The 16471-nt window shown below is 42.5% G+C and overlaps 1 protein-coding gene across 1 annotated transcript in view; it reads right to left on the bottom strand.

Moving 5' to 3' along the window:
* Positions 1 to 16471, bottom strand: part of ncam2 (neural cell adhesion molecule 2) — a gene marked incomplete at both ends in the record, with an annotated part of 247805 nt that overhangs the window by 182283 nt on the left and 49051 nt on the right. The window contains 1 exon segment of the mRNA XM_084311387.1: positions 3774 to 3891. Coding sequence (XP_084167513.1) covers positions 3774 to 3891 — 118 coding nt within the window.

Genomic DNA, 16471 nt, shown 5'->3' with positions numbered 1-16471 from the left:
TCATATCCGAGAACGAGAACTGTACTATACGTATATTGAAACCAAATACAGGAGCCTCCGAGGATCAAAGCATCCAAAGCTCACATACCACATAATGATAAGATACAGTAGGTACCAGTGTTGGGCAAGTTACTTTTAAAAAGTAACTAGTTACAGTTACTAGTTACTTCTTCCAAAAAGTTACTAAATTATGCTTGTTAAGCACTATACCAAAAATAAATAACAAATATATACTGATTGATTGAACATTTTAATTAACAGATTGTAGAATGGGTACAGTACAGTACAGCTCAATACACACAATTGTTAAGGGGATGCAGATCAGAGAAATACTTTAGTCTTGTTTACATCAGGGTCCCCCATTTTCAATTCATGACATACACAACATACAGATATAAGAATCGAATCTAATCATCTAAACAAATCTAATCATGACATTTAAGACATGCATGACATATATATCTCTGAGCACCTGAAGACTGTGCTATTAAACCAGGAAGTGCAGCACTATGTCAGCAGAGTAGAGCCTCCACTACTGTAGTGCCCTGCGCTGCAACACAAAGTTATAACACAAGAGTGAACAAAAAAACGCTCATGGACTGTCGTTGACTGCTCGCTTGTGTTGTTCGTTGGATTAGTTTTGGATTATTTGGGCTCGCCAAACTATCAAAACGTACACGGACCCACGGTCTGTCGTTGACTGAGTCGCTTGTGTTGTCGCTGTGTGCTTTTGAACACCCGCCCACCTATACCTCTGATTGGCTTACCATGACATTTTACTCAACCTCAGCCAATCGCGCGCTGCTCACTAACAAGGAAGAACAGTATGCCTCTCGGCGCAGAGATCTGTCTGATGAAATAAACTGCTTCAATCATAGTAACATGCCGCATTTTTTGGCAGTAACGGTAACGGCATTATTAAGATTGGAAGAGTAATCCGTTAGATTACTTGTTACTGAAAAAACTAACGCCGTTAGTAACACAGTTATTTATAACGCCGTTATTCCCATCACTGGTAGGTACTACATTGTCATGTATATAAATATGATTTCATTAGAACACTGATACCAGATATTGTATGGAGAGTTGTCTGTGAGAGAGATACAAATACCTACCACAGAGCAAAGTAATTAAGTAATCCTTTTATATCCTAATTGATTAACCAGCCATAGAAAATCATCATAACAGATACTTTTCATATTTAAAATTGGTATCTGATATATTTTTGTCACCAGTCACTTTATTACACAGCCCCACATTATTATGAGGGGCTGGGGTCTCTATTTTTGTTCTTCAATATTAATATTGTTGAAGGCGCTACATGTAATTTTTCAGAGCCAACGCAAACTTTGACTTCCACTAAAAATGCTAGCAAATTGTACCAATTTCGGCCCAATTATCTCAACAACCAAAACACTGGTGCCAATTTTTTTTGATAGATTGGAATGACCACCAGAGCCAGACAGGCTTTTAAGCTTTAACCTCTTAAGCCCTAGCCATATTTTCAGAAAATACGCCTAAAAGTACATGCCCAAGTAAAGATTGCTCCACTTCTACAAGCCCATTTGCATGTTCTTGGTATCTATGGACCTCAGGGAATGTATTCCCAGTGTCAAGAATAATGTCTGTTACTATGCTTGAGTAAATTCTAATGAACCAAAGGAGAATATCAATTATTATTATTATTTGTTTTCTTTTCCATCTTTGATTGTGAATAACACCATGCTAACATTGACCAAAAGTGAAAGATCTTTGGCCACTGAGCTCATTCAGTACCTTCTTGAGATCCAGGGCGGAATCCACAAAGAATGGATTGCACGGTGCTAATTCCACCCTTACTCACAATTCATTATGAATTGAAACTGGGGCAGGTGATTGATTGATTGAAAATTGTATTAACAGATTGCAGAATGGGTACAATACAGTACGGCTCAATACACACAATTGTTAAGGGAATGCAGACCAGAGAAAGATTTTCGTCTTGTTTACATCAGGGTCCCCCATTTTCAATTCATAATGAATTGTAAGTAAGGGTGCAATTAGCACCGTGCAATCCATTCTTTGAGGATCCCGCCCCAAGTGTACTAAGTGATTTACAGGGGGTTTTGTAGCTGCATTTCGCCATCCGGACACATGCAATTAGAAATATGAATATAGAATATAGAATAGCAGGCCTATAAATTACCTTATTATGGCCAAGTCATACATCTATGGATCAGGCCAAATCTCCTCTTTCCAATGGCAGAGTTAAATCTAGATTTAGTACCACCAGGCGCCCGTTACAGGGCAGCAACAACCGTGAATTAAATCTACTGTAAGTACAGTTACTTTTGTATAATGTCCATGATAGCTCTGCCATTTTTTACCGGATTGTGACATGTTTTCTTTCCTAGACATTCACAGAAAGGTAAAGAAACAATATACGTTGTATTTTATGGCAATAACGCTGAGGTTTGTTTGACCCGTGAGATATAAACAAGAAAATCACGTCAATATTTGGAAGACTTTCGTTGTCGGCGGCTGGTGTGAGCTGGGTAGTGTAGTTTTAGTCAATTTAGACATCCATCGAAAGCCCTGGGTCTCCTCTTTCTTAGGACTACAACGATGTCATGAGTGCTTCTTCTTCTCGCATCTAAATCGTCCGTTTTCCGTGGCAATCAAGTTTCTTTAATAGTTGTCATACAGAAGTACAGAATACTTTTATACAAAATCTCCATTTTACAAGATTTTTATAAGCTCATATTTTGCTAATAACACTTTTTTTGATAGGGTTAGGGTCTTTACTCTTGGCTATATTTGAAAGAGAAACACAATATCACTTAATGCGGACTGTATTGATCTATTTATGACGTGAAATAAATCTCGGCCCGGTAAGAGTAGATATCCAACCACAGACCAATGATTAGGAGTTGTGGACAATAAAGGTTGTATATTCAAAAGTAGGCTAAAAGCATATCTCTTCACCATGGCCTTCCTACATTCTGCCACTTTACACTCATTACAACCACACTGTGATTATTGTATCGTAAATGAGAGCTATTTTATTGTTGTATCATGCAGGAAGAAAGACTGAATGAATGAATACTGTCAGGTTTTAAACTGTGTGCATATCAAACAGGAAGGAATACTGTCAGGTTCTAAACTGTGTGGGTATCAAACAGGAAGAAATACTCTAAGGCTCTAAACTGTATGACCATCTAATGGGAAATAACTACTTTTAAACACAGTGAGTCAATATGTGACCCAGCACGGTCTAAGCCGTCGTGTTAAGGAGCTCACGATTCACCGGAAAACCCCAAAACTTAGCGCAATTCAGAAATAGGTCAAAATGGAGATATTGACTATTTTGAGTGCTTTGACATGCTCTCTATATGTCTCCTTATTTGCAAAACATAATACGACTTGTAAATACGTTAATTATTGTTAGATTGTACGGCTGTGTGTCCCTGCACTCTATTAAAATAACTACTTGTTCTTGTATTGTTATGACCTGCATTACTTTGACCCTTTTTCTTATTCCCTGTATTGCTTTCATTCTGTCTATTTTATGCTCATTTTATGTCTATTTGACTTCTGTTACGTACTTCTTGTATGAAAGTTGATATACAAATAAAGTGTATTATTATTATTATTATTATTATTATTATTATTATTATTATTATTATTATTATTATTATTATTATTATTATTATTATTATTATTATTATTATTATTATTATTATTATTATTATTATTATTATTATTATTATTATTAATAATGTTATTATCGTTACCTGTGCCAGGTGACCTGGGGCTCGGGCGAGCCGGAGGTGATGCAGGTGAAGGTGACAGACTCCTGGTAGTCAGCCGTGGCATTGAAGGTCTGCTGCGTCACAGACAGCACTGGAGGGACTGGAGGGAGGGAGACACAAAGAACCATTAGAACCCGAGAGCCACTGGGTTGGATCTAAATTCAAAGCTAGACTTCATTAAAACAATACATCTCTCTTCTGGTAATCCGGAGGTTCCTGGTTCAATTCCCGCTCCTCATTGAGCAAGACAATTAACCCCGAATTGTTCCCGATGAGCAGGTCGGCACCTTGCATGGTTGCTTCTGCCATCGGTGTGTGAATGTGTGAGTGAGTGAATGGGTAAAAATGTGAGGAACAAATTGTAAAGCGCTTTGGATAAAAGTGCTATATAAATGCAGTCCATTTACCATATATATATTTATATATTTACATGTACTGTATGTATATTTATCCACACCTGTCTGGATATACATGCATATATTCCTGTTTACATACCTGTATATACTATATCTATATCTGTATATATCCCTTACCTACTCTCACTAGTTATACAACTGGCCATACACTGGGTGTATTTATACCTGTTTCACTGTAAATAATAATACTGTAATACTATACATATATCAGATTCACATTTTTAGACAGTAGTACTCATTTATAGACATTCCAGTTGAATCACCTGTACATTGTATATTGTTAATGCACTTTACTGTTACATTCGCACTCGGTTGATTTGCAGTTGGTTAGATGTCAACTTATTTTCATTGTGCTGTATAATGACAATACATTTGAATCTAATCTAATGTAATCTGAAAATAGATTAGAACAATTTTGGCGTCCCTTTGTGTGCATTATTTAATTTAGACGGGACAGACTTGACCGCTTGTTGTGAAAATTGAGGAACGTGTCACGCTGCATTGACCGACGACAGCGGACATTTGAGGATTTCATATTGTGTTTTGACTCAAGGTTTGGTCGTTGCGCAAAGGAAACAGAACCCATAGTGTGAAATCATAATAGCGTGGTGAAGGGTCACCCCTGTCTCACGCCTCCCTGCATCACATTCTCGCTCTGTATCACTCCTCGCGTCACATTCTCACACGTGTCCCACAACATCTGTGCGGGTCCTTCACGCTCAGACACCTGTTAGGCGTTGGTCCTTCACGCTCAGACACCCGTTAAGATAGGATAAGATAAGATAAGATATTCCTTTATTGATCCCCTTGGGGAAATTCAGGCATCATAGCAGCATGGGGGGGATGGGGGGGGGGGGGTATAGGTAGTAAAACAACACAGTATACAGGTAGTAAAAAACAACACAGGCAGTGTAAACAATTTGATCAATATGGTCAATATAATTTACTATCTGACTAGCTGAGGAATATTCACATTATTCACAGTGTCACATAAGGTGCAGTATGCATGAGGTAGTGTTATAATTTACTATCTGCTGAGTATACATTATTCACAGTATCACGGTATCCACTGAAATATACATTATTCACAGTATCACAGTATCACAGTATCCACATAGGGTGCAGTAAGCCTAAGGTAGTGTAGGTTGTCCTCCTTGGGTTCCTATAAGTCCCAGGTCAATGTCTGGTAGCGGTCGCTGTCGCTGCCCCCTGTTGTGGAGCCTGGAGGCTGCTAGTCGCTGCCCACTGTTGTGGAGCCTGATGGCCGCTGGTATGAAGGACTGTCCGAGGCGGTTAGTTGAGTGTCGGGGGGGAATGAGTCTGTGGCTGAACAAGCTTCTCATCTTGACTAGCTCGTCGTAGAGGGGGTGGTAGGGGTTCTCCATGATGGCAGCCAGCTTCCTTATCATCCCCCTCTCTACCATCACCTCAAGTCTAGGTAGCTCGACTCCCACCACGGAGCTAGCCTTCCTCACCAGCTTGTTGAGCTTGTTGATGTCCCTTGAGTTGATGTAGCCTCCCCAGCATGCCACAGCATAGAAGAGGATGCTGGCCACAACAGACTGGTAAAAAGACTGCAGCAGTTTGTTGCACACATTGAAGGACCTGAGTCTCCTCAGGAAGAACAGCCTGCTCTGTCCCTTCCTGTAGAGGGCCTCTGTGTTGTCCGACCAGTCCAGTTTATTGTTCAGGTGTACCCCAAGGAACTTGTATGAGTCCACCATCTCCACATCCACCCCTTGGATGGAGATGGGAATCGGGGGGGGCCTCTTCTTGCCCCTCCGGAAGTCCACCACCAGCTCCTTGGTCTTACTGGTGTTGAGTTGGAGGTGGTTGCTGTCGCTCCACCCCACGAAGCTCTCCACCAGGGCTCTGTACTCCTCCTCATCATCGTCGGTGATGTAGCTTACGATGGAGGAGTCGTCTGAGAACTTCTGCAGGTGGCACCCGCTTGAGTTGTGGCAGAAGTCTGAGGTGTAGAGGGTGAAGAGGAAGGGTGACAGCACAGTTCCTTGGGGGGCGCCGGTGTTGCTCACCAGTACGTCAGACTGACTGTCCTTTAGTCTGACGTACTGTGGCCTCTCAGTGAGATAGTCCTTGATCCAGGCCACCAAGCCGTGCTCCAGCTGCATCGCAGAGAGCTTCTCCGCTAGCAGTGACGGCTGGATGGTGTTGAAGGCGCTGGAGAAATCAAAGAACATAATCCTCACTGAGCTGCGCGGCTTCTCCAGGTGCGTGTACGCTCTGTGGAGCATGTAGATGATGGCATCCTACACCCCGATGTTTGCCTGGTATGCAAACTGCAGGGGGTCGAGGGAGTCACGCACCAGAGGCTTGAGGTGTTGCAGGACCAGTCTCTCAAACGTCTTCATGACGTGTGACGTCAGAGCGACTGGCCTGTAGTTAGGCACATGCTCTTCATGCGCTTGGCCCTCGGGTCTATCCGTAGTCTCTGTGGTTAACTGTGTAAGTCCGCCTGTCAGGGATCAAACCTGAGGCGCTATGTTGGTAGGCGAGTGCTTTTGACCTCAACACTACATTTACGTTTACATTTACGTACATCATTTAGCTGACGCTTTTATCCAAACCGACTTACAAATTGTGAACAACAAGTAGGGTGACCAGGTCCCAATAAACCAAATGTGGGACAAAGGGTATGTTTGTGAGGGACAATGTGGGACACCCTCCCCCCACTCCCCCTCCAGTGTGCAGCCCCCCCTCAATTAATATCGCCGCGGGAGGGCATAATCCCATGGGACACTGCATTGGGAACTTGTGTCCCACAAGGACATCTACCCCCGTGAATATTTCCGCGCGGATCTGAATACGGGCGCGTGCGTGGGAGCTCGCCCCAACCTTTTCCCGACGTTTTTGCTGATGGAAGAGCAAGTTGTAGAACCGACGGAGATCTACACCTGTAAATAGATCAATTTACCCCCAGCCAATAAACAGACAGAGATCCCACCCGGCCGGTGGCGGCTGCATATAGCTTCTTCACATTGGCTGGGGGGGAACTTTAGCGTGGATTACAACCAATCATGCGGGACATGGTCTCAATTTGCGTGACGTGTGAAAAGAGAAAGAATTGCTGCACAATCACGCGCAATGCGTGACGTCTGGCCACCCTAACAACAAGTCAGCAGGAAGGGTACCACTCTGGCAGGGAAGTTTAAATGGTATTGTTCGTCAAATAGTATCAAATTTAGAGTGTTACACTCTGAGTGCATAGTTGTATATATGTTAGCATGGTAGGTAGTAGTATACAATAATATAGTAGCATAGAAGTAAGGTAGGCCTACATACTAGTAAAAATACAAGTTTCTTTTTAAAGATTTCAGACACTACCGATACTACCGTCAGCTTGTGACTGCAACTTCTTCCTGTTTGCGGACGACTCAGCCCTGCTGGTGTCTGACAAGAACAAGTTACAGGTTGAAAAAACCCTCCGCTCTAAACTAGGCAAAATCTGCATAAGGGTTCGCCGATAACAAACTATCATTACACATGGGCAAAACAGAGTCCATTATCTTCGGTTCAAATAACAAACTCAGCAAGACCGACGGCTTCTCAGTTACAGTGGGTGACGATATTGTCACAAGGAAAGATGAAATTACCTACCTGGGTTCCATCCTAGAGGCTAATCTTTCCTGTGACAAAATGGCATCCAATGTAATAAAAAAAAGTCAACCAACGAACTCGATTCTTGTACCGGATCTCCTCTCTGGTAAACAAGAATACCCTGAAGACTCTGGCAGGAGCACTCATTCAAGGGTACTACGACTATGCTTGCACCTCATGGTACCAAAGCACCTCAAAGGCACTAAAAAACAAATTACAAACATCTCAAAACAAGCTAGTCAGACTACTGCTTGACCTGACTCCTAGAACCCACCTCACCCCTGCCCACTTTGACAACCTAGGATGGCTTAGAGTAGACGACAGAGTACAGCAACTTGCAATGGGCCTGGTCTACAAGATACACTACACGACCAAGGTACCCATGTACATGTCAAAATACTTCCCAAAGGTCAGTGAATACCACGATCACAACACCAGAGGGAGCTCGACAAATCATGTTAAACCCAGATTCGGCTCAAACAAGGGACTAAACCTGTTTTGCAATTATGCCACATCAATGTGGAACGCCCTATCCAAAAACACTCTCAAAGAACACCTACGGGAGACTGCAATTTGAAACTGGCCCCTGCAAATGCCCTAACCCAACCCCCTCCAATGTACAGTAAATTACCAAGTATGGCTTTGTCAATATTCCAATGTACAGTATACAGTGTCCCCCACCCACCCCCTACACAACCCCACCCCACCCACCCAACCACCTCCAATGTACAGTCCCCCCCCCCCCACCCACACACCCAACCCCACCCCACATAACCAACCTCCTCCAATGTACAGTTTCTACGTCAAATGTATATACTCTCTTTTCTGGACTCTTTTTGTATCACAAACAGTACTGCATTTGCAAATCTGGTATGTCATAAATGTATGTATAGATGTAGCAGTACTGTCTATCTGTATGTCGTGTGTGTCATATATGTTATGATGAATTGAAAATGGGGGAACCTGATTTAAACAAGACGAAAGTCTTTCTCTGGTCTGCATCCCCTTAACAATTGTATGTATTGAGCTGTACTGTACTGTACCCATTCTGCAATCTGTTAATACAGTTTTTCAATCAATCAATCAATCAATCAATCAATCAATCAATCAATCAATCAATCAATCAATCAATCAATCAATCAATCAATACACACTTTTCTGACAGCCTCACCCAAACCACAACCCTAACTTAACTTAACCTATTTTCAGAAAATCTGCCTAAAAATACATACCTAAGTAAATGGAAGATTGCTCCACTTCTACAAGGACCATTTGCATGTTCTTGGTATCTAGGGATATCTATGGATCTCATAGAATGTATTCCCAGTGTTAGAAATATTGTGTTACTATGCTTGAGTAAATTGTGATGACACAAAGGATAATATAAATTATGATTTATTTTGCATATTTGAGAGTGAATAACACCATGCTAAAAATGACCAGACATGAAAACCTGCCACTGAACTCATTCAGCACCTTCTTGAGATCATGTGTACAAACAATCTAACCAAATGAAAAAAGGGAAGATGATTAAACAGATGGTTTTGTAGATACAGTACAAAATTCTGCCATACGGACACATGCAATTTGAAATATTATAATAGAATATAGAATACCAGGCCTATAAATTACCTTATTATAGCCAACTCGCACATCTATTGATCGGGCCAAATCTTCTCTTTCAAATGGCAGAGGTCAATTTGGATTTAGTATCTCCAGGCGTGCACTGAAGAACTGTGAATGAAATCTACTGTATGTACAGTTCCATTATAATAATGGATATGGCTCCGCCATTTTGAATCCATTTGCAACACGGATTGTTGCTAAATGTTCACAGAAGGTAGACACACAAACTGTGCTCCAATCTATGCCAATAACGTTCAGTTTTGTGGTAGAGAATCCTGCAAAATAAGAGAAATAAAAAAAATTCATACACAAGTAATTTGCTTGCAGGAAGCTAGAATTTGCTGGGTAGTCTAGTTTTTCAAAATGTCAACGCTCTGGATGCCCTGTGCTCATATGACTACAACTGGCGACCTTTCACTAAATAAAAATGGCGGATATTCGCTAAATTATGAACACATTCCATAAAAAAATATCTCACTAATAACACTTTAACCCATTGGTAAACAAACATATTGTTGAAAATATACACTATGACTGCTGTTTTGACTAAACTTATGGTTAGTTTGTTAACCATAACCGTTAAGAAAACCATTAAAACGAACCTTAACCATAATGTGCACATGGTAGTGTAGAAGTGAAAGTGCTTGTCACGTTCTATTTATTGGTACTTTAACATAACCCTAACCCTAACCGCACTGACCTGCATGACATTTTCACGCACCATGAATGAATGAATGAATGAATGAATGAATGAATGAATGAATGAATGAATGAATGAATGAATGAAAACTTTATTTAACAGATTGCAGAATGGGTACAATACAGTACAGCTCAATACACACAATTGTTAAGGGGATGCAGACCAGAGAAAGACGTTTGTCTTGTTTACATCAGGGTCCCCCATTTGCAATTCATATTGACATTTATGACATACTCAACATACATGACATTTATGGCATAGGGACATACAGGTATTTAGTACTGATACATTTGTGACATATACGGTATTCAAATATACAGTACTGTTACCCATAGATCCTGACAGAGTATATACATATGATGTGGAGGGGACTGTACATTAGGAGGGGGTGGGTGGGTAGGAGAGAAATATATACATACGGCGGGGAGGAGACTGTCTATTATGGGGGTGGAGGGTTTGGACATTTACGGTGGCCAGTTTCGAATTGCAGCCTCCCGTAGGTGCTCTTTAAGAGCAGTTTTGGATGTGGGTAGGGATTCACATTCCTTTACAGCTTTGGGTAGGGCCTTCCACATTGATGTGGCATAATTGCGAAACGTGTTTAGTCCCTTGTTTGAGCCGAACCATAACCACTTCTGTGACACTGACACGCTATTCAGCAGTGAACTGACTTATTTCACACATGTGCGAGATATATAGGGTTGGCATGGTGCACTATAATACCAATCATCTTTAGACAAGCACTAATAAACGATGGGAAGGTGCACACATTTCAACGATGTTCCCTTGCGGTGATGCCGCTTGATTCCTGACAAGTTTGTTGCTTGTGCCGCATCCTTGTTTATGCTGGGTACAATCTGTTCTTGCTGTCTGAAAAATGCAATTTCTTTGTCCTAAGAAAATGCGACATGTGTTTTACTCAGGCTTACTCTCTCCGTATGCCAGAAACAAGATAACAGTTCTTGCTCAGAGTGAGGAGGACTGACAGCTTCGTAAACAAGCTCTCTGTGAAAATTACATTGCAACACACTTGCTTTGTGCTCTCTGATGCAACAGCTCAGGGACACTAATAGGCATCCTCCAGCTTATCGGGGTTCATCTAGATTCTATACTGCCTGCGGATCTCTCAGATATCATCGCGCCTGGTGTTATTTCTGTCGTTTTACATTTGGCTGACATCAAACGCGCAGAAACAAGGACAGATTGGGGCAGGGGTCGGCAACCTGCCGCCTCGAGGCCGCATGCGGCTCTTTAGCCAATCAGCTGCGGCTCCCTGGCCCAAAAAAATAAATAAAAAAAAATTAATAAAAGTATTTTTTTTTTACTTTTTTTTTCTCTTATTTTGGAGATCGATGTCATACTGTGACACTGAAATGAAAAAATATTTCATCAACTAAGATATTTAGTCAACAAAAGGCTTGCCTGTATGCCTGATATGTGGTGCGAAATTTGCGAACAACGAAAAATTTACTTTTAATTTTATAGATTTTCCACAAATAAGGGAAGGACTCTAATAGAGCTGCATAGTTCAGGGTTTTATTTCAAAGTAGGTCTACAGATGTCAGTGTTTTTTCTCCTTTTCTGTGTTTTATTTCAAAGTAGGTCTACACATGGTAGTCTTTTTTCAAAGTGGACTATTTTTTATTTGATAAATGTTCCACAAATAAGGGAAGGACTCAAATATACCTGAATAGTTCAGGGTTTTATTTCGAAGTAGGTCTACAGACACCAGTGTTTTGTCTCCTCTTCTGTGTTTTATTAAAGAATAGGTCTACACAGCCAGTATTTTTCTCCTCTTCATAAGAGTTTGAGGTTTTCCTTTGTTATAACAGGTAAAAACAGCAATTAAAAAGTCAAATTTATATATATATATATATATATATATATAATCCCATTAATGCAACAAACTGTGTGCTATAAGTATAAAGTATAATACATCGCAAATTACTTTGGGTATGCAATTGTCAGGCATTTTGTGCTAAATGTGGGGTATGCTTGGGGATATATAAAATGTTATACACTGTGTTATCTTCATTTTAAGATACACACATTTTAAGTGGTGTGTGTGTCTCCTGCTGTCCTCTCCTATAATCCACGATCAGCTCCTTGGTTTTACCAATGTTCAGGAGCAGGCTGTTGTCCTGGCACCATCGTTCCAGTACCTCAACCTCCTCCCGGTAGGCCTTCTCGTCGTTGTCAGAGATCAGCCCCACCACCACCGTGTCGTCTGCGAACTTCACTATGGAGTTGGAGCTGAACTTGGCCACACAATCGTGTGTGTAGAGTGAGTACAGCAGGGGGCTTAGAACACAGCCCTGGGGGGACCCGATGCTCAGGGTGATGGTGTTGGAGGTCTGACCCCCCACCCTGACCGCCTGGGGTCTTTTACTCAGAAAGTCCAGTACCCAGGCGCTCAGGGCGGAGCTCAGACCTAGCTCGATCAGCTTGTCCACCAGTCTGGTGGGGACTATGGTGTTGAACGCTGAGCTGTAGTCAATGAACAACAGTCTCACATAGCCCCCCTTCTGACGGTCAAGGTGGGAGAGAGTGCTGTGCAGTACCTGGGAGACCGCGTCGTCAGTGGACCTGTTTGTCCTGTATGCAAATTGCATAGGGTCCATATCACTGGGGAGGGAGGCACAAATGTGGTCCTTGACCAGCCTCTCGAAACATTTCATGACCACAGAGGTGAGTGCCACCGGTCTGTAGTCATTTGGACATGTTGGGGAGGGTTTCTTCGGTACAGGGATGATGGTAGACATCTTGAAGCAGGCAGGGACCACTGACTCCGCCAGGGATTGATTAAATATGGCGGTGAACACCGGGGCAAGCTGGTTTGCACAGGACCTAAGTATGCGTCCTGTTATACCATCTGGGCCAGCAGCCTTCCTGGTGTTCACCTGCATAAATGCTCTTCTCACACTGTGTTCCGACAACGAGAGAGCGCCCCCGCCCCCCCGCGGTTGCCCCCCCCCCCCTCCACAACAGCCGGTGCGCCAGTGACGTCACTAGCCAGAGGGCTAGCGGCGACACTGTCTACACCGAACCGAGCGTAGAAGGAGTTGAGTTTGTCCGCGAGAGAGGCGTCGTCGCTCCCCATTGAGGGGGCGCTGACTTTGTAGTCAGTTATTGTCTTCAGTCCCCTCCACAAGCCTCTTGTGTCGTTTTGTGCCATTTGTGTCTCCAGTTTCTCAGCATATGTCCTCTTAGCAAGTTTAACAGCCTTGCGCAGAGTGTAGACAGAAGCCTTGTACTCTTCCATATTTCCTGACTCTCTGCCCAGGTTATAAGCCGTGGTGCGTGAGTTCAGGGCTGCTCTAATAGTGCTGTCCACCCAAGGTTTCTGGTTTGGGAAAACCCGCGCCTTCTTCTTTCAATACCGTCAGCTACTGTTGTTATGTAACTCACAACGGTATCAGCGTACTCGCTGACGTCACTGGCGCTTCCTTTAAACATGTCCCAGTCTGTGTCTTCGAACGCATCCCGGAGCGTGGCCTCTGATTCGTCAGACCACTTTTTTGTCTCACGTGACACGACGACGTCACGCGATCTTTGTTTGTATGCAGGGATTAAAAAAATTTAGTCGTGATCGCTCGTATTACAGTAGGTATATTGTTAGTAAGTTAGCCATGTAATAAGCGGGATAATGTATAGCTTTACTCGGTCTTCATCGCCGAGGCGGCTCTGTATTTTAAACTACGTGTCGGTCAATTATTTTGCGACAATGACCTCGTAGCTATACATTATCCCTTACATACTGTATCTCTTGTTGTGGAATTAACACAACATTATGCATACTTTTGACAATAAATAAAACCAGAATTTGTTCTTACTTGCTTGCCTGGGTAAATAAAGGTTATAGAAATGTAAAAAAAAAAAAAAAAGAAAAGAAAAAAAATTTAAAACCGATATTGATATTTTCCGATATCACATTTTAATGCCGATATCGGCCGATAATATCGGACATCCCTAGTAAAAATGCATGCAGAGGAAGAACTGCATCAGGAGGAAACACAAACACAGCGGCATCTCCTTTCTAAAAGAAAAACTTTGAACACTGTGCCTATAATAAGCACTGTGTGTCTTTTTTTACGACAGCGTTTGAGACACAGACAGAAGAAGGATTGCAGAAGGTCTGCACACGTCATCTCTGTCTTCCACAAACTTCCTGTATACCTTCCAGAAGAAATGTGACACGTTATACAGTAGCGTTTTCAATAGCAATGGCTCATTTGAATATAGACTCATCTCATTTTGACATGTCTCTGTGAGACCTTATTTGTTTGGAGATATCCGATTGGCTCTTAGCAAGGGGTAATTGGGAGTCCCCCCCCCCCCCCCAGTCTGACACAGGGACACAGCTGGAAGTAGACAACATGTCTCGCTCAATCCTGCTCCATGTCCCCCTCATGAGTTATTGAGCTGCTGATAAACCGCAGGAGTTCCATATACTTCGCTGGTTCCTCGCTTTCATTATTGCGGCATCACAACCCTCTCAGTCGGAGGACGCGGTAAGGAAACAAGAGGATACGCCTTTTCATGAAGCGTAGACAGAATGGTGAATTTTGACACCAAAGAATGGTTGTTTTAGTTCCATTTTTCAGTTATTTCAAGAAAAAAGCATCTGTACCAAAGATTATATATATGATTATGTATGTCTGTATGTCTCACAACCCCCCAAAATCATCTCACGACCCCTGGGTCCATAAATCATGATTGTTTCAAAGGCTTCTTCCTCAAACAGCCAGAAAAAAGAAGGCTACGTCTTATGCTCATCATCAAAATTGAGTAGCCTGCTATAAACTTAAATATCAAATATTACAATAGAAATATTCTCTCATTCATGATGGCTGAGGCAACCTGACCGGATCCAGAGAGGGCAAATTCCGTCTTGCAAACAAGTTATTCTAGTTTCAGTGGGAAGGTATACACGGCTGATCTCGAGTCTGGTTCTGTCTTGTTAGTGAGTGAAGGTCAGGAAGACCAGTCACTGAGGTCACTGACCCCAGATCTGCCCGCCTATCTTGTGAAGCTCAAGTGGATGGCCTTCATGTATATTAATCTCAAAATGCATCACATCAGTTCTGCAAATAACAGAGTGAGCCACACACAGGATGTTATCCCGCTCACACATCTCAAATGCAGGCAAAAACTAAATAACCAAAAAACAAAGAGGTCATCCACCCCTGTTGCTACAGCTATTCCCAGACAATACGCCAATGCTGCTGTAGATCTGAAGGGTGCTTCACTTAATAACCTTAACAAGAGTAGTGGTGGAGCGCCGTCAGCCCATGTGGCCGCATCACTGCTGGCCAATCAGTGTCATTGTTATCATCCAATGGAAAGGGAGAGCTCCCTCACAGCCCATGTAGTGAAACAATGACAGCAGCTCCACAGCACAAACAAGTGTACCAAACATCTCAGTCTATTCCTCAGGATTCTGCTCTCTCTCTCTCTCTCTCTCTCTCTCTCTCTCTCTCTCTCTCTCTCTCTCTCTCTCTCTCTCTCTCTCTCGTTCACTCTCTCTCTATCTCTCTCCCTCTCTCTCTCTCTCTCTCTCTCTCTCTCTCTCTCTCTCTCTCTCTCTCTCTCTCTCTCTCTCTCTTTCCTCTCTCTCTCTCTCTCTCTCTCTCCTCTCTCTCTCTCTCTCTCTCTCTCTCTCCTCTCTCTCTCCCTCTCGCTCTTTATTTCTCTCTCTCTCTCTCTCTCTTCTCTTGTCTGCACTCTCTGCACTCTCTCTTTCTCTGTCTGCTCTTTTGCGTTATTCGCCATGTTTTCAAGGTCTCTTTGGGTGTTTGCAATTTGTGGGAAGTATATGTCTCTGATGTCTTGGTAAAGTGGGCAGGTTGTTAGGAAGTGTAGCTCAGTTTCAACCTTGTCTTGTGTGCAGTGGGGGCACAGTCTGTCTTCTTTTGGGAGCCAGGTCTGCCTATGGCGGCCTTTCTCGATGGCTAGGCTCTGCTCGCTGAGTCTGTACCTAGTCAAGGATCTCCTTAGTTTTGGACCAGTCACAGTGCTCAGGTATTCTGCCACTGTGTACTCTCTGTTTGGGGCCAAATAGCATTCCAATTTGCTCTGGTTTTGGGTTGATTATTTCCAATGTGTCAGGACGTTTTATTTTTGTTTTCTTATCATTTGTTTAGTCCAGTGTGATTTCTGTCTAGTGGCTCTGCTTGTGTATGTGAGTCCCAGAACCATCTGGCTGAGTGGGCATCTCTCAAGGGTCTCTCTGTAGGTGAGGGCTTTGTTATGGAGTGTGCATGGATCACTTTTCTTTAGGTATTATAGAATTTAAATGTTCTTTTTTGGATTTTGATAAT

Source organism: Notolepis coatsorum (genome assembly GCF_963971535.1).
Source record: "Notolepis coatsorum genome assembly, chromosome: 1".
NCBI lineage: Eukaryota > Metazoa > Chordata > Actinopteri > Aulopiformes > Paralepididae > Notolepis > Notolepis coatsorum.
The sequence above is the reverse complement of the archived record's forward strand: the minus strand, read 5'-3'. Positions and strand labels throughout refer to the sequence as shown.